The sequence below is a fragment of the Rattus rattus genome, chromosome 6 (assembly GCF_011064425.1).
Source record: "Rattus rattus isolate New Zealand chromosome 6, Rrattus_CSIRO_v1, whole genome shotgun sequence".
NCBI lineage: Eukaryota > Metazoa > Chordata > Mammalia > Rodentia > Muridae > Rattus > Rattus rattus.
Window position 1 is genome coordinate 94,188,558 of NC_046159.1, and position 18,375 is coordinate 94,206,932.

General features: G+C 39.1%; 1 protein-coding gene and 1 non-coding gene across 2 annotated transcripts in view; one reads left to right on the plus strand and one right to left on the minus strand.

The window, feature by feature from the left end:
- Cntnap2 (contactin associated protein 2) overlaps positions 1–18,375 on the minus strand; it is a 2,154,251-nt gene that overhangs the window by 724,044 nt on the left and 1,411,832 nt on the right. The window contains exon 14 of the mRNA XM_032907255.1: positions 12,019–12,219. Coding sequence (XP_032763146.1) covers positions 12,019–12,219 — 201 coding nt within the window. The remainder of the gene's footprint in view (positions 1–12,018; positions 12,220–18,375) is intronic.
- On the plus strand, positions 14,543–14,671 carry LOC116904720. The gene has a single exon (XR_004388413.1). It is a non-coding gene; the product is annotated as a small nucleolar RNA SNORA17 (small nucleolar RNA).

The window sequence follows — 18,375 nt, forward strand, 5'->3', positions numbered from 1 at the left end:
CAAAGCTGGCTGCTGCCTCTCTCCTACTTTGTCTCTCCTCAGGATGAGCCTCATTTTTGCTTAATTAGGCCTCACAATCCCATAGCCAGTACCTGGCAGTAAATTTCTACCTACATGCTTCCCTGGTTCTGTGCCTGAGTGAAGATGAAGCAATAGCTCTCCGTAACAGTACTCTAGATCCCCCACTTCCTTCCCTTCCTCCCTGCCAGCCCAAAGACTGTTAGCCTTCCCTCCTGAAGAAACCACTGCAAGCAGGCAGAGTGATGATCTAGTTCACAAAACGTGTGCCCACATTGCTAGAAACTGTAATGGACTCCAAGTTGTTTTGCTGTTTTATCAGTGATAAATTCTAAAAGACATGAACAAAGTGATTTTATTGTTATCACTTTAATATACCAGCTTATTTTTTTTTAAAAGGCACTGTTATTTGAAGGCACCCTGCTTGATCAGGCTGTATTTTCAAAGCACCTGTCAAAGATTTACATTAAAAGATGAAATTAGCAATTCTGTAGTAATATTCTAAGGACTCCAGAGTAAATTGTCTATTTTTTCTTTGAGACTGGATCTTATTATATAGTTTAGGCTGTACTCAAACTTACGATATCCCTGCCTATCTTTCTAAGTGTGGGGATTATAGGTGTGGTTACCTCACGCATCTGAAAAAGCATTTTCATAGCAAAAGTGATAATTATTTTGGTATCTTGTGTCAAAGACATGTTTTAAGCACAATTCATAATATCAGACAAATCAGGTATATTTGCATTTTATAGTGTCATGAGAATGGATAATTTAAAAATATTCATAGGTTAAAATCTTTATTGACTTGATATGAGTTAGAAAAGTAATGAAATTAATTTGACCCAATTTTAGTTCTGACAGACAATATGTGTGGATGTAAGCAAAAATAGGGGGGCATATTCACAAAAGAGTATTAAAATTGAAAATCCTCAACATTTACATCTTTGCCTAAAGTGCTGCTGTCATTAAAGAATTCATATACATCTTATTTCATTTATCCAATCTTTCAGGAGAATTTTTATAAAGGTCATTTTGTTTTTTCAGTGAGGAAGAGTCCCTAAGTATGAAATTTTTAAAAACAAGACAAACCTATTGTTTTTTTTCCTTGAAGTTGAATAAAAGACATTCATTTCTTCATCTATATGCCCTTTTATAACAAACTAAAAGTGTAAATTATTAAACCTTGACTTTATGATCTCTTAATATATTGAGGTTTAACTAGTTCAAGTGAAATTCTATCAGCTCACGTTTCTCACACATTAGAAGAAATGCAGCATGTGGAACTTTCAAAGAAAATTTAGTGATCATATAGTCTCTCTGATGTTATGATTTTCACACCTAATCTTTGTTTAGAAGAGATTACTTATAGTTCATTGTCCTGTAAGAGACCTAAGAAAATATATAGCCACATAACAAGGAAAATAAATCTAATATCTGTAATTTTCATACATGCTTTAAATTTACATTTATTTAAAAGAAAGTCTTGTCTTGAAAGGGCATCTACTTGAATTCAAATTTTGAGCATCAACATTTAGATTCTTTCTTAACCAGAAGAACATAAGAAGACAATTTGTTGATTCTCCGAATTGACAGGAAAAACAATCTCACCAAGTGTTTGTGTTCCCACCTTTACTAAGGAAACGAACTATAAACACATTCTCCACACATGCGTGAGTTAAATGCAGAAATAATCGGCCCTTACTGCTTTATGGAGTGTGCATCGTCCTTGATGCCTCACCTCAGAGCTCAGCAAGTTTGGAACTTGGAAGGTCCCAGGTGATAAAAGAAGACCATGACCATTGCGTTTTCTGTCTTGTTAGGAACAGTTTTTGTTTTTGTTGTTTTTGGGTTTTTTTGTTTGTTTTCCTATAAAGACTCCTAACTCCCTCATCCTTAACATTATCAGCAATACTTAACTCCTCCCTTGGTTCTGCCTGAGGTTCCTCTATCTAGCCACCCCTCCACCTTTCCACATCCTGAACGTCATCATAAACTCTTTCTTTCCTTCATTCATTCTACAGTGGCCTCCAACAACTACGCCTAGGCAGGGTTCCTCTTTATGGTACCTCTCAGTTTTCCTTTTCATTAATTTTCTGCTTTATGTATATATACTTTTATAAACATCAAGCTCCCTGAAAAAGCTTCCGTAGTCTGATTCAGTTAGTTTTGACTGTTAAAAGTCCTTTCTGATAGCCACATCCTCTCTGCATTATCACCCCTCCCCCTTTTAACTGGTTTTCTTTTCTTTTCCTTCTGTCTTCTGTTTTCACTCCTCCCATAACACCTCATCCTACAGAGCATCTGGCACTGGGCACAGATCTCTACCTTGGCTGTGCTCATCCGTACACAGAAAGACTCCATTTCTCCCTCCACTATAGTTATGACTGGCAAAGCATATGTCTCGTTTTGGTTCATAAAATGTGAGCACACTTGATATGCTTTTCTCTGGGAAGAGCTAGAGCTAAAATCTCAGACTCATGGGTCCGTGGAGCATCCATTATGCAGGCTGTGTAAAACCAAAGCAGACCAGGAAGCTGAGGCAAAGTCAGAACTTAAATGGCATCACGAAGATAGGTCGGTTGGGAGTGTCCTCTGCTATAGTAATACAAACACAAGAACAGAAACATGGGACCTTGGCACTTCACTTAAGCTATTAGATATGTTTACATTGCAATAAAGGGGAAGACTGCGTTCATCTTTTGGGTGCCAATTAGAAGGATTTGTGCCCTATGTGCCATCGTAGACTAGATGAACACCTGTCTTCTCAGTGCCAGCTTTTAAACCGTTCACTCTCCAGACTTCCCTTAATGAGCAGCCTTGCCAGGAAGGCTTAGAATCACTGCTCAAGTTTCCCAGTTAGAAACCTGAGCCACCCTGGAATTTTCCTCATTTACAGCAGCTGTCTTCTAGTCCAATATCCACAGGACAGCCTGGATGTCCAGCTTGTGGTCAACCCTTTCCCCTCCAAAGAAAAAAAATTAAGTGTGAAATCCAAAGGAGGCTCAGGATTGGTCTCAGGCTCCTGTCCTGCCTCTAGGGCCTCAGGCCCTCCTCCAACCTCTCACTTCCTTCAGTTAAGTTCTGCCCTGCTTGGTCTTCATTTCAGCATCAGTAAGTGCTGCCTGCTCTAACCTGGAACTACTCATCCATTTTATTCTTCATTAACTTGGGTGAATTCTTCCATTTTAGCTTATATGCTACATTTCCTGAGGCACGGGGAACGCACATGAATCAGCCACCATTAATTCCCCTTTACATTTTTTTCTAGTTGAGCCTTTCATAACCGCCTGTCAGTGCTTCACCCAGTATCTCACAGCCCTTCTCTCTGTTGCCACTCTGTCCTTTGCTTGACAATATCTAATTGTGGCTTTTCCCTTTTTCTTTGCCTAGCTTTCATTTTAAACATTTATTTATTCTATTTCTCTTTCTTTTTCTCGTGTGTGTGTGTGTGTGTGTGTGTGTGTGTGTGTGTGTGTGTGTGTGTGTGTGTGTGTAGCTGCATTCATATAGAGATAAATTAGAGGACAACTTGCATTGTTTTCTTTTCTTCCTGGGTCCTGGATATTGAACTCAAGTCATCAGGCTTGGCAGTAAGCACCTCTAACTTTTTCTACCTCTTAAACTCAGTGGATCTACTTTTTAATTAATTAACTTATTTGTTTTTATAATTTGTATTGGTTATTTTATTTATTTATATTTCAAATGTTATCCCCCATCCCAGTTCCCCCCCACACAACCCCCTATCCCCTCCTCCCTCCCCACTGCCTCTATGAGGTTGTCCCCCTCCACCCCCCACTCCCCTACCCACCCACTCCTGCCTCAGCAGCCTAGTGTTCCCCTATCCTGGGTCATCAAGCCTCCACAAAACCTGGCTTGCATCTGTCTCCAGGACAGACCCAGGGCTCTGCCTCCCCACCCACTCCCACAACACTCAGAGAAAGCTTGACTCCAGTGGAGCTCTGACACAACAGGATCTCAGGACCTTGGTCACACCAGGATTTTAGGGTCCCCAGAGGCAGCTTCACTCCCAGGAGCTCTGACATACCCAGGGTCTCAGAATCATAGGATCACAGAAACAGATGGACTCTGAGGAGTTTTGACACAATTAGGATTACAGGAGGGACAGGCTCCAGTCAGTGACAGTAAGGGCAGGTAACACTAGAAACAACCAGATGGCAAGAGGCAAGAACATAAGCAACAGAAACCAATGCTACTTGACAACACCAGATCCCAGTTCTCCCGCACCAAGCCCTGGATACCCTACATTTTCATTTAGAGGGAACTTTAGTAAAGGCTTTACACTTCCTGTCTAGCCTACAATGGCCTTAACATTAAACTCCTGCCTAGAAGTGCTGCTAATCGAGGGACTTATCAGAGAATTAAATGGTCATTTCAGGTAGTGCTGGGGATTGAACCCAGGACTTCCTGCATGTTACAGAAGCATTCTCCCAATGGGGCTCATCTTTTGGTCCCCAATTATATGCTTCAGTGGTATCTTTGCTTGTCTCATTGAACTAAGTCCTGAAGTTGTAGCACAAAAACTAGGACCCATAACCAATAAGATAAACGTTTAACCTTCTGATTAATATACTGATTAGTAACAGTGAGGTTAATTTACTTAAATTAACAATTTTTATCTGGAGTTGGTTCTTTAAAAGGCTATTCTATTTCAAAAGTTAAAAGCCAACATTTTTAGAATGGAAAATAAAAGTTGGAAAAATGTTTTTCTTGAAAAAAAATGCACAAAAGTTTAGACTTCTTTTTTTTTCTAAAAATAGGTTATAAGTCACAATGCTGAAGTTATGTTTTCTTCTCTTTTGGATGCCACTAAATCACAGTTTAGTATCTTCAAGGGTATATTGAATTTTACACAGCTTACTTTACAGGCAAAAATTGTGAACATAACTCCTTTTCAATAGATACAAAATCTAATAGTAAACTACCCAAAAGGATGGATAATTTATATGGCTTCTTCCAACATAACAAAGCAATAAAAGTATGACTTATGAGAACTAGGCTATATTGAGAAATTAAAAGAAATGAAGCCCTGGAAACCAACAAACAGCACTAAATATCATCAAGACGACATGAAACACAACCAACCTCACTTCAGCAATTAAATAAATCTTCATATAGGCATGGAATAAATACTTGAGGAGAAGGTTTTGAATTAGAAACTATAATGTGATTTGTAAAGCAAATATATAAGTCCAGTACATTCCAAGACATACAAATATGTGCCTCTGAGCAGGCTAGCAGGTCCTGTCCAAGTAACTTAAATGCCTTAGACATCTGAAAGTTCTGGGGTTATTAATTACTACTGTATTTCTATAGCATCAAAATGTATTTGTCTCCCAACATCTGACTTATCATATTCAAGTTCTTAGTTTGGATAAGGTGATGGTGTATGTGTGACGTGTATATGTGTAAATATACATATATGTGGGTGGTTGGGTGCACTTCTGTGTGTGTATATGTATGTGTGTGTGTGTGTGTGTGTGTGTGTGTGTGTGTGTTTATGTGCATTTAGAAGTAAAAGGGCAACTCAGGTGTCATTCCTCAGGCTCTGTCTACCACTTATTTATTTATTTATTTATTTATTTATTTATTTATTTATTTATTTATTATCACTGGCCTAGAGCTTGAAACTCAGCTGGGCAGGGCACCGGTAAGCTCTAGGGATCGCCTTGTCTCTTCCTCCTTAGTCTCATTCTATAGAATTACAAGTACATGTGATTGAGCTCACTCTTTTCAACAAAAGGAAATTTACTGTTAAGAGTGGCATCCATAAGTAAAGAAAGCATCTTGCAAGACAAAAAGAGAATCATGGAAATTCTCCCTCAAATTTCCTGAACCCTATGTTATGCACACACTGCCTGTTTCCTTGGCAAAGGAATAAAAGCCAAGGGCTGAGGAGAGGAACACCATGAACTCCGCATCACACATGCAGACTAGTGACATCTACTCAGCTGGGAGTTCACAAACACACTCAGACAAGAGAAAGGAAAGTGTTATTCTGAATGTTCAAATTTATATTTTATATTAAATGTATACTTACATTGCTGTGTAGTCTGATTAGGTCTTGTACTTGAAATGGCTTTAGGGTATGACTAATCTATCTCTGAGGTTCATACTAGGTAGTCACACTTTTCAACTGACAATGCAATGTTCCTATGTCTGGAAACCTAGGTTCGGCATAGTCTTGTATAATGTCCAGAGTTTATTGCCAGCACTCCATTGTCAAGCTGACCAGTTTCTTGTACTGACTTGCATTACTATAGACTCTCAGAAATATTTTCTCCATAAATATGCACAGTGATTCTTACAAAGAGCTTTTGCTTTAATATCATTTGAGCATTTGATTTGAACAACAAACTTGGGGAAAGAAATGAGACTGGGGATGACAATGCTGAGCAAAGATTGCATGCTATTAAAGATGCCCATGGCATTAGCTACTCTACAAAATCCCATTTGTTATTTTAACCTTAAGACCTCTGCCTAACTTACGCAATGGTCTAATGAATAACTGAAGAAGTTTAAAATCTTGGAAGTGGCGAAAGCAAAGCGAAGAAGCAACTTTCAGTATCAAAGTTGAGTCCCCACACTTAATCCAAATATCTCCACTACCTCTCAAGCTCTTACCGCTCTTATTCCAGAAGCAGATTCAAATTTTCAATGATTTTTGCCTTTATATTATAACGTTCTTAATTCTGAGGTTATCAAACTTAAGATAAACTGTTGGATAACCTATATTGCTTTTCTTAAGTTGGATAAAATGGGAATTTCCCTTAAAATGACCTCATTCTGACTTATACATGGAACTATATAAAAATTTTATTACTTTTGCTTCTATATGTTTATATGATTGGTTAAGAGCAAATGAACTCATAATTACATTGACGATCAGAAAGGATTATAAGGAATCATCAAACTGTTATTTTATTTATAACCTTCTTTATTACTTAGGGTTACCTTTGGAGAGAGAAGCCCCTTCAGAGGCAGATTTCTATGTTTGTATGGTTTTGTCTTTTTAGGTGTGTTTTGGGGATCAAACACAGGTCCTTATGCTTGTATGGCAAGCCCTTTACTCACTGAGTTTTCTCCTTAGCCTTCAAATCATTATTTTAAAAGTGATTGGAATTTTGTAATAATGATGGAGATAAAACCATAAGCCACACATTACCCGCCTTATAAAAGTTGTAAGAAACCAATACTGAATGAATAAGTCTACAGTTGCTAGCTAATGGTACTGCATATGTAAATACTTATCAATACACATGCACAAGCTCCATGTTCCCTTTAATTCTTGGTTCTATGTGTCTTAGAAGTTAGAGTCCCAAATGACGTCTGAAGAGTAATCCTCTTAAAACAAAAATAACATTTAAGTGCATAGCTGTTACAGCCTCATTTGATATTCATTCTAATTGCAATGACTATAATGAATATACTTTGCATCCAAAATGTGCCACAAATGCTTCTGGGAAAGTTCCAGTATAATTCAGTCTTAGTTACAGAATGACTAAATGGATATTTAAAAGCAGACGTTACCCTGAGAGAGGGGGAGGGGGACAATTACAGCAAGCATTAATTCCTTAAAACAACAAATTAAAGATTTTTATTAAATTCTCCCCTATCTTATTTTGATTGATACAGAATGCAGTGCACAGGGTGCTTTGCTGTGTTAGCCACTCCTTCCTGTGTTGGCTGTTCTACACAGTAGATCCTCTGGTAAGGAGAAACTGGGAATGTGGAAAAGGACCCTGAGGTAGAGGCAGAAATTCACCTTATAAAATGTAGAAATTGTTCTAATTGGATTAAAATCACTATAATATTAGTGTGACTTAGATGAGAAGGTAGGTAATTATATATCCCATCAGAGAATCCCTATTCCTTTTAGTTTCCCCCCACACAAAGAACTAACTACTTAGATTTAACTACTCATTACATAAACTGTGTTCCCCACTGATGGCTAATAAAAGCACCCATGAATGTTTGCTGAAGGCAGTCATTCCTAGATCCAAACAAATACCATCAAAATCTATGTGTGTGGCCCTCAAATGAATATTTCAATGAGCAACTAGAAAGTGTGAATGCTTGTTCCTACTTAGAAAAAACTGCTGCCAGGTTGTTAAGGGAGTGTCTTAAGGTATGAACTTTTATTCAAACTAGCAAGGTTGTATCAAGAACAGATCCTGTGTACATGACAGCATGGTCAGGTGTTTCAGCAGAAGAGGAAGCAGAAAGAGTGTAAAAGTCTGAGGAGATAAGGGAAACAAGGAAAACGAGACCCTCTAAATCAAATGAACATAGCTTATGTAAACTCACAGAGATAGAAGCAGCAAGCACAGGGCCTAAATGGGTGTGCACCAGGCGCTGGACATACATTTTATAGCTTTCAGTTTAGTATTATTATGGGACTCCTGAGTGTGTGAATGAATGGGTCTCTATATTTGTGACTTCTCTTACTGATCTTTTCCTTCTGTTAGTTTGCCTTGTCCAACTTTGATGAGACTGTGTTTGCTTTATCTTATATTTCATGTTGTTATGCTTTGTTGTTATCTCTTAGAAGCCTGTTCTTTCTAATGAGAGACAGAAAGAGAGTAGTTTCAGATGGGAGGAAATGTGGGCCAGAACTAGGAAGAATAAAGGGAGGGAAAACTGTAATTAGGATATAATGGACAAGAAATGAATATTTTTTAATAAAATGGGGAAAGGGGGAAGGAAAGAATGATAGAGTATTTAAAATATGCCTGACATACATGATGCTAATTTTCTAAGAACATTTCAGTTATAATAACAATCTATAAATGTCTTAAAACACAGTGTTGGATTCTCTGAAAACATAAGTAGAATACTGTTTTTCTTGTGCAAGTACTTATTTTTAGTTTTGCCCTGGCTGGGATAAAATACCTTGAAAAAGAACAACAAAAGAGAGAAAAGGATTTGGCTCACCGTTCAAGGTTACAGCTCAAGTAGAGACAGAAGCTTGAGGAAATAGTCCTATCATACCCACTGTCAAGGCTTAGGAGCAATGAATTAACTCATGCATGCAAGTGGTCAGCTCTCTCCACTCTTAAACAGTTCAAGATCTCCCACCTAGGGAAGGCTGCCACCCACAGTGGGGAGCTCATCCCTTAAATAAGGAAATGATGATCAATATCATCTCCCACAGAGCAACCTGATCTATATAGCCTCTTATTTATACTTCTCTGAGGTGATTGTAGATTGTGACAACTTGATAGTTAAAACTATCTCATTTCTCTATGTTTTCCTGGAGCTTTGCATATCATGTTATATAAAGGAGAGTAATAGGTGTGTGAGGTTCCTTGTGACTGATAGAAAAACACAGTGAAGAAAAGAGGGAGGTCTACTCATAAGACCAAGAGAATTAAAGGTTAATTAAAGGTTAGTTGCCTTAAACCTAAAATTGGTTCTCCTGGTACCTAAATTATAAGTTATTAATATATTTATTTGGCAACTCTACTGTGCTTTCAAAAACAATTAATATATTTTAACTACTAGAAAAAAATTGATAATGAAAATTCAACTGTATCAATGAAAGTACCAAGATTTCTTTCTGGTGAACAATTTGTCCCACTTCTCTCCCATGCTAAGACTGGAGAACTAATTAACTTAAATCTGGGAACAGAGCCTCTGTGAGGAACATTCACTCAAGAAACTGAAACAAGCTAATGAGATTCATTAGTGACTCCTGCTGCCCTGTATTTTTCCACAATCCTTGGTTAATGTTTGCTAGCAACAGAAGCAGGATCCAATCAAAATTGCTGTGAGTGGTAAAGGGTATCAGAAACACCTGTTGTGCTGTGTGGAACTTTCAAATTCTCAGAGTCGGTCTTCAGCTCTCTCAGAATTACATCATCTGAAATCTCACCATATATTTGCTAGAACTGCTAAGCAATATTCCCGAAGCAGGCATACAGCTGAGCTGTGGGAAAGTGAAGCTTGTGCTTCAGAAGCAGGATATGTAGGTTCACAGAGCTGGTGGCATGCTGGAGTCCTCCTCACTAAGTCCATACATAACAGAGTGTTGTTTCTTTACTCTTCTTTGAGGCTGCCAGTCTTGATGAAGTCAGGATATATCCATCCTGACTACATTTAACATCCCTACATCCTAGGTCCAAATACAGTCACTTGGGGTAGCAGGGCTACCATATGTGTATCATGGAGAAACACAGTTTCTATGGGACTCACAACAAATACATAATCTCAACTTTACTTTAGACCCATTACACTGAAATCACAGGCAGTAGAGTCCAGCAGTTCTACTTTACGAACTCCTGTATGTTCTTCTTAAGCACACTAGTTTTAGAAGGACAGGGTCGGGACTTAGTCTAGTGTAGCATTTACTTGTACCCAGACTCATGCCCATATTCACTTCACCCCGGGGCTTCTTACCAGTGCCAGAAGGGTCATTCATATCACATCTACTGCTATTCATTCCCCAGCATCAGCCTGGAAATTTCTCTCTGCTTTTTTGGTGACACATTAATTCAACACGCCAACCATAAGCATTGTTCCTCCAAACAACACCCTAATTTTCTAAACAAATCACTTTTATGTTTTCAGGTTTTACTCTCCTATACTCAATGGAATGCATTGTGAACAGTCTAATATCATGAGGCTTTGCACAAGAGAAATGCCCAAACATCAAAATCATCTATTATTTTGTGTCGAGCTCTTCTATGAAACCATCTCCCAAATAATTGTGGATCCAATCCACTATTTATTTAGGGCATTGCATAGCCTACTAGTCTTTAACACAATGCAATGTTATAATATTAATTATTAAATGAATAATCTCAAGTTTACTTTAGACCCATTACATTGAAATCACAGGCAGTAGAGTCCAGTGGTTCTCCTTTCTGAGCTCCTGTATGTTCTTCTCAAGCACACTAGTTTCAGAAGGACAGGGTAGGGACTTAGTCTACAGTGTAGCATTTGCTTTTGATGGCATTAAAAATACCATTCATTTCTCTAAATACTATAGGCTTCATCGATTCCTAATATAACATCTCACCAAAGCAGACATTCTTTTCCTACATTTGACATTAAAACATTTAGCTGTTCTGAAATCACATTTCAAAATATGTTGCACATGACAAATATGTCTTATGCAGTTTTACTTACTGAATCGAATAAGCAAATATTCACAAAGGAGTTCAAATTCAATGAATATCCCAAAGACACATCTAGAAAACCTCAAGACTGCAAATCAAAAAGCCCTATTCCCTCCACTCCAGAATCATGCTTATTTCTGCTGCTATGTTATGGACCAAATAATGCATATCCTTGCATATTTTGTTGTAAATCTGAAGTAAATTTAATGATATGTCCCACCCCAACACATGAGATTTTCTTGCAAAGAAGGTATTCTCAGTATAAATTTGGGGGCTTCCTTACTCTCCAAACCCCAAAACCATCTTGTGCACACATATAGATTCACACCCTCACACACACATACACTATCTACCACTGAAATAGACTGTCATGAAAACAACTTCAGAGTGGGCTTCTTCAGACAGATACTGTTAAATGACAGCAGAGAGCCCTAAAATCTCTCACCGCTCTATACCAGATTTCCTGGCAGACAGCCTTCAGAAGGCTTTCATCTTTACATTAAAGACACTGGAGGAACTCAAAGAGAATCACTTGAAAGCTCACAAGGAGCTCTGACAAACTTTTGCCCAAGGCAACTGCTTGATAAACGAGCATTAACAGCATACCATGTATATATGCATAAATCTGAAAAATCCATAAACCTAAAATAATGGCATTGCTTATTTTAAAATAATCATGCATTGGAAGCTTCACTGTCCAGAAAACAAACCCAGTGATTACATTGGGCTTCTTTACAGCCATCTGCACATTGAGGACTGAAGACTGGACAATAAGATAATAAGCCACACCTGTTGGATTGTTTAGGCAATTGCAAGCACCAGCTGAGATAGTAATTAAAAGTAATGTTCCGTCACAGCCTACCTGGGGTGTTCAACAACCTGGACATCTTGCAGAAGTAGGAGACATACTGTTCGCAGTACTCAGCACTGCTGGTGATGGCACTGATCTGGTCCATGGAGGCACTGTAGATGAGCTGTGTCACAGAGTACTTTTCTGGGTTGTAGCCTACCACTGTAGTCTGCATCTGTAAGTCATGAGACACTATGGTCCACACCTTGTCCTCTGTGGGCAGAGAAATAATTAAGACAGTGGCTCATTAGTACTCCAGTGCTTCTTCAAATGTCAGCAGATAATTGAACCACATTTTAGCTGTTACTTTCATTAACCTGGTAGAAAACTGAGTTAGAGTGAGCAATCCTGACAGTATTTTAGAAAAAGAGGGAGAGAATTTGGTGTGTGTGTGTGTGTGTGTGTGTGTGTGTGTGTGTGTGTGTGTATGTGTGTGTATGTATGTATTATATGCATGTGTGCTGTATGCATGGGAGTGTTGTATGTATGTGTGCATGTGTATTGTGTGTTTTATGCATGTGTATGTGTGTGGGGGTGTGTGTGAATATGTATTTGTGTGTATGTGCCTGCCAGTGCAGAAGACGACCATGTTAGTGTTTTCCTCAATCATTTTCTACTGTACATGAAACAATTGCTTTTGTAGTATTGATCTTTTTACACAGCCAAGATCATCTGATGACCTGTTTTCTTTTTTACTTTCATCATTTAATTGCAATGAACTTACAAGTACAAACGTCACTTTGCTAGATTAAGAAAGCCACTCAGACAAATACTTGCCCATTCCCAAACCCTGTAATCTGAGTAATCTATTGAGAATGGCCTTTCTAAAGCAATGGAGTTTTGCTTATTACAAATTACATTTTTATTTATTAATCTACCACAGAAAGGAAAAATAAATCTATGGCAGGGTTGGAACCAGAAAAACAATTAGCATTATATCAGCTCCCAAAACTCTGGACCCCTTTGCCTATACTTTGTCTGTCCTTGTCACCTAGCATTACCTTCCCATGATCATTTTTTTCTAAGTGTTATATTGTACCCACACATACAGATGTTCACATACATATGTGGACAAATTCCAGTCCAGGATCCACATATGAATGGGAAGATACGTTTTTTTCTTTTTGAGATTTCGTGACCTTGGTTAGTATTATACACTCAAAGTTCACCCATTTTCCTGAAAATTTTATTTTTTATTTATAACTATTTCTATATGAGTCACATTTACATGATTTCATATTGTATTTTGAGACAGGGTCTCTTACTAAGCCTTAGGCTCACAGTTTTTATAGGCTTGACCACCTAGCAAGTTCCAAAGATCTGCCCATGTGTATGCCCAGTGGATTTGCTAAAACCTGTAGCCATCCCCATCTTTTACATGGGCGCTAGGGAGTTGAAGTCAGGCCCTTCTCCTTTCACAGCACAATGTCTTAGCTGCTGAGCTATCTTCCTAGTATTCCCAGTCCTCTTGTCTCAGACTTATGTTCTGCCAAAAAGAACAAAGTAGAAAATGATATTTTTATTAAAATAATGAACGATCTTTTTCTAAGAGAAAAGAGTATCATTTCTGGTTTAGATTTTGACATCTGTCCGGAGCTCCAGTGCGAAGCTCATCATTCAAAATCATCCTCATTTTGAAACCTATCACTTGCCTTCTGGTAACTCGATTGTTGGCTCTTTCCAAAGTGACCTCCAGTCCATCAAGCCATAACCCTTCCTGAAAGCTGTTTGTTCTTAACAGAATATGTATCATCCTGGTCTCCTGAACAAATGCTCTTTCACATGGTCCTTTCTGGGAAATAATACATTTCCTTTTCTGTGATTGAAATGTTCTGTACAGTGTGGAGTGAGGTGAGAGAATGATTATCATTGGGTTTGGGAAGCTGGGAGTCTCAGGGAAGAGAAAGTAGAGTTGGTTATAAGCTACATAAAATTAAATTAACTAAAACTCCTTCTCTATTTGAATTTTAATTGAAAACATCAGCAAGAACCCAAGACAATATCTTTGTTTTGAAATGTTGACCCGTACTTGAACTTAATACAGTGAATAAAACTTTCCAGAACAAGATTCTATGCCCTGTACCAAATACCATCATTAAATACTATTTGCTATTAGAAAAAGAAATTGGAGTCTGTGAAGAAATGACTAATTCCTGGGCTATAGATGAACACGTTGAAAGGAGAGCCAGGGACAACCCATCATTCCAGAAACAAATATGCCATTGGATACTGAAGCAATTCAAATGATAATTTAAGAAGTTAGTTACGGTGTGCATGCCCTTAACCCTGGAGCTGTGGAGGTCAGAGACAGAAGGATAACTGAGACTTAGCTGTCAGCCTAGCTTCAGGCTTCAGGGAGATATCCTATCCCAAGCCAGTGAAGAAGGAAGTTTATAGGTCAGGACAGCCAGTGTTCTCGTCTGGCCTTCATTACACACATATACATTACACACACACACACACACACACACACACACACACACACACACACACACATGCACACTTCACATACACTTTAAAAAAAGATTGGGATTAACCTGCACCTAGAGCCTTTACAGGTGTGGTTGCTCGTTCACATGCGTTTTAGGTGGCAGAGAGGAGACAGTCTATGTCTGTGCTCAGTTTTCTGACCTATGAACATCTGAATGATTCATAGCCTAATCATTAGTAGCCTAGTGGCAGAAGAGAGCAAGTAGAGATGATCCCCAGTATGTGCCAGGGGGCCCAGACAGGGAGGTATCCTAAGAAGATGACCAATCCTGCACCAGGCAGGCCCACGTTGGCTACCACGATGGAGAGCAAGCCAGAGACTAGAAGAACCACGCCTGGAACTTTGGGCATTATGCAGGACTGAGCCCTTAAAAGATTACACTTTCAAGGGGTCACTTGGCTGGGCCAGGTGAGAAACAAGCAGGAGTCACCACCAGGCCAGTGTTATGGCTCCTAGACACGAAGTTAGCCTGAGATGATTATCAGTTTGGTGCTGTGCAGGCCTTGGGAGCTAGACCATACATGATATGATCACTGCATGAGTTGGGCATAGTACTCCTGAGAGAGCTCCTCAGATGACCCTAGAAACACAGAGACCCTAGTTGCCACTCAGAGGAGTGTCTTTCTCAGGGTTTCTATTCCTGCACATCATGACCAAGAAGCAAGTTGGGGAGGAAAGGGTTTATTCAGCTTATTTCCATGTTGCTGTTTCATTACCAAAGGAAGTCAGGACTGAAACTCAAGCAGGTCAGGAAGCAGGAGCTGATGCAGAGGCCATGGAGGGATGTTTCTAACTGGCTTACTTTCCCTGGCTTGCTCAGCTTGCTTTCTTATGGAACCCAGGACCACTTGCCCAGGGATGGCACCACCCACAATGGGCTACGCCCTCCTCCCTTGATCACTAATTGAGAAAATGTCTTATAGCTGGATCTCATGAAGGCATTTCCACAACTGAGGCTCCTTTTTCTGTAATAACTCCAGCTTGTGTCAAGTTGACACACAAAACTAGCCAGAATAAGAAGCAAGTGGTGGGGAAATGGAAGATAAAGAAAAACAAAAGGGTGTGGGTATAACGAAGAGAGGCAGAACTGGAGACTTGAGAGCAGTGAGGAACAGCCTGACGTAAGTAGCTGTCTGGGATCATGGTGGGGTCCTGGGAATCATAGGAGATCAGGCTCTGGTACCATGAGGGCAGGAGATCTGGCCCTGTCCTACCCAGCTCCAGTACTCAGGAGAGCTCCCCTCTCCCAAACATTTTGGGTCCTGCAGGTAAGCCACCAAGGATACAAATGTGGGAGAGATGGCTCTACTACTCATTTCCTATGTAGTAACATCTACAGGGAAGAAACACCATCTTCCTCCCTCACTCCTCATCATTTGTGGCAGGTGGGATATATAGCTCTGGGGTCATTAGAGCAGGATAACCGTGCCTGTCAGTCATGAGCTGCAGCACTTGGGAGAGTAGGCTGATACTCGCCTGGGCAGCATAGTAGAACTGATCCTGCTGGAGAGGAATGGGGGGGGGGTGGAGTGGGAGGATGGGAGGAGGACAGGTAAGCCAGCCCAGGGAGTATGAATGTAGGAGAGCTATCCCTGCCTCTTTTGGATGGTGGAATGGACCAGAGAGACACTCCCTACTCCCTTCTTTTACCCCTTGCCATCTATAGCAGGTAGGAGATCCGGCCCTGGAGTCATGAGAGAACTGTCTTGTACCAGCTCCAGCACTTGGGAGAGTGGGCCCTGCACATTATTTGGAAAGCAGGGTAGAATTGGTTATGGTTTTAGGGGTTCTTAATGAGCCAGCCTGGATGGCATGAGAGCAAGAGAGCTGGAGGACTGACTGTCTCAGATACTTCTTGGGCCTAGACCCAGGACTTTGAATTGGCCCACCTCAACATTTATCCCAAGGATGAACTACTAGAGTCCATGAAGGACTATATATGCAACACTAGAGGATCTCTATGACATAGAGGATATCCTTTGGGAGTCCCAGTGGGGTTTCAGAGAAGCAGAAGCCAGATAATTCCTATCGGACCAAGGAGTCTTTGAAATGAACATTTGCAAGCAAAGAAGTGTAGACAAAGAGGTATATTATGGGACACACTGTGACATATTACAGCTTCCACAGCTAGATTTTCTCTGGTGGGGGTATTGCAATGGTGGAGGTTAGGTATGAGGGGTGGAGGAGATAATTGGAATTGGGCCACACAAAATGAAATTCACAAAGAACAAATGAAAAGATTTTTAAAAAATTAAAAAGACAAAAAAGAGTGGTTAAGTTTGGTGTAGTTAAAGGCAATTAGAATAATGAAAGAAAAATTTAAAACTTTGAGTAAAATCTACACATATTAAAGCTAGTATTGGATATCTTAGAGAAATTATTTATCCAAACTTAAAAATAAACTTTAACCCATACCTTTAGCACTAGATAAAAACTTATTTCATTTGGCTTAAAGTCTTAAGAAAAAGATGGATATAGTGAAACATAAAGGAATATTTCTATCATTTTTAAACAAGGCACAAAAATGAGGGCATTACTATGGCAAAAAAACATGTACATGTGAGTTTGTTAAAATTAAACTCTCTTCTTCATTGAGATATCAGAACTTATATAAAAAGTTAAGCCATGGATTAGAAGAGATATTTGTAAAATATATATTATAAAGATCAGCATCCAGCTATAGTAAAGTATTTGTAAATTCTTAGAGAAACAGAAATAATACAAAGGAAACAACAGGGATATACATTTTTACAAGCGAGTCAGACAAGTGGGAAACTAACACATGGAAAAACACCTTGCTGTAGCCAGGAAAACACAAATTAAAGCTATAGATATTTTAGTTTGTGACTGTCAGATTCCCAAGGCTAAAACATTTGATTTTACCAAATCAGAATGTCTAAGATCAATAGAACAAGTAACAAGACATGCTGGGAAGGATTCTGGGAAAGGGGAACACTTAAAATTGTTTGTAGTAGTGCATGCTGGTATATCTATTATGAAAAATCAGTGTGGAGTTTCCTCAAATGGCTAACAATAGTTCTACAACAAGATCCAGTTATACCACTATGGGGCATATAGCCAAAGGACTCTACATCCTACTGCAAAGATACTTGGTCACCTGTGTTTATTAATGCTCTATTCATAATTGCCAGAAATTATAAATGTTCAAGGTGTCCAAAAGTGGCCAATGGACAATAAGCATATGATACATTTTATATAGCAGAATATCATTCAGCTGTAAAGAAAGTGGAATTATGAAAATTTGCAGATTAAAGGACGGAGCTAGAAATGATCATCCTGAGTAAGGTTATCCAGACCCAGAGAGCCAAATTTTTTACATGTTTTCTCTTATATGTGGGTGTTTCTTTGATAAGATGAAGTGGAAATTTCTTTGGAGACTCAGTTGTGTGATGTGGTTTTATGAGAAGCTGGAAACTGTCTTATGAGAGGACGTTTTTGTTGAAGCAGACACATGGGAGGATGTTTTGCTAAGAACAGACATGTGGTGTTTGTCTGAAGGCAGCCTGGAAAGAGGCCATGCCATGTTTTGCTAGAGTGAATGCATGGTGTTTGGGGAGGATATAAATATTTCCCATGGACAGCAGACAATGCTGGATTGGTATTGGTATGATTTACCATTCTTTGTTGGTCATTGTCATAACTTTGTAGAAAAAAATGCACCAAAAACTTCTGATCATGTTCTAGTGGCTTCTTGCCACTTTCGTGGACTCAGGATAATTGGCAGAGGCTGGCAACCTGTTGTTGCTGATTCATGAATAGTGCTTATGAGTGGATTGAGCTGTCTCTGCTGATTTGTGTGAACTGAGCTGCTAATATCCTGACAACACAGAATGGATTTGCTCCAGATAAATATTTCT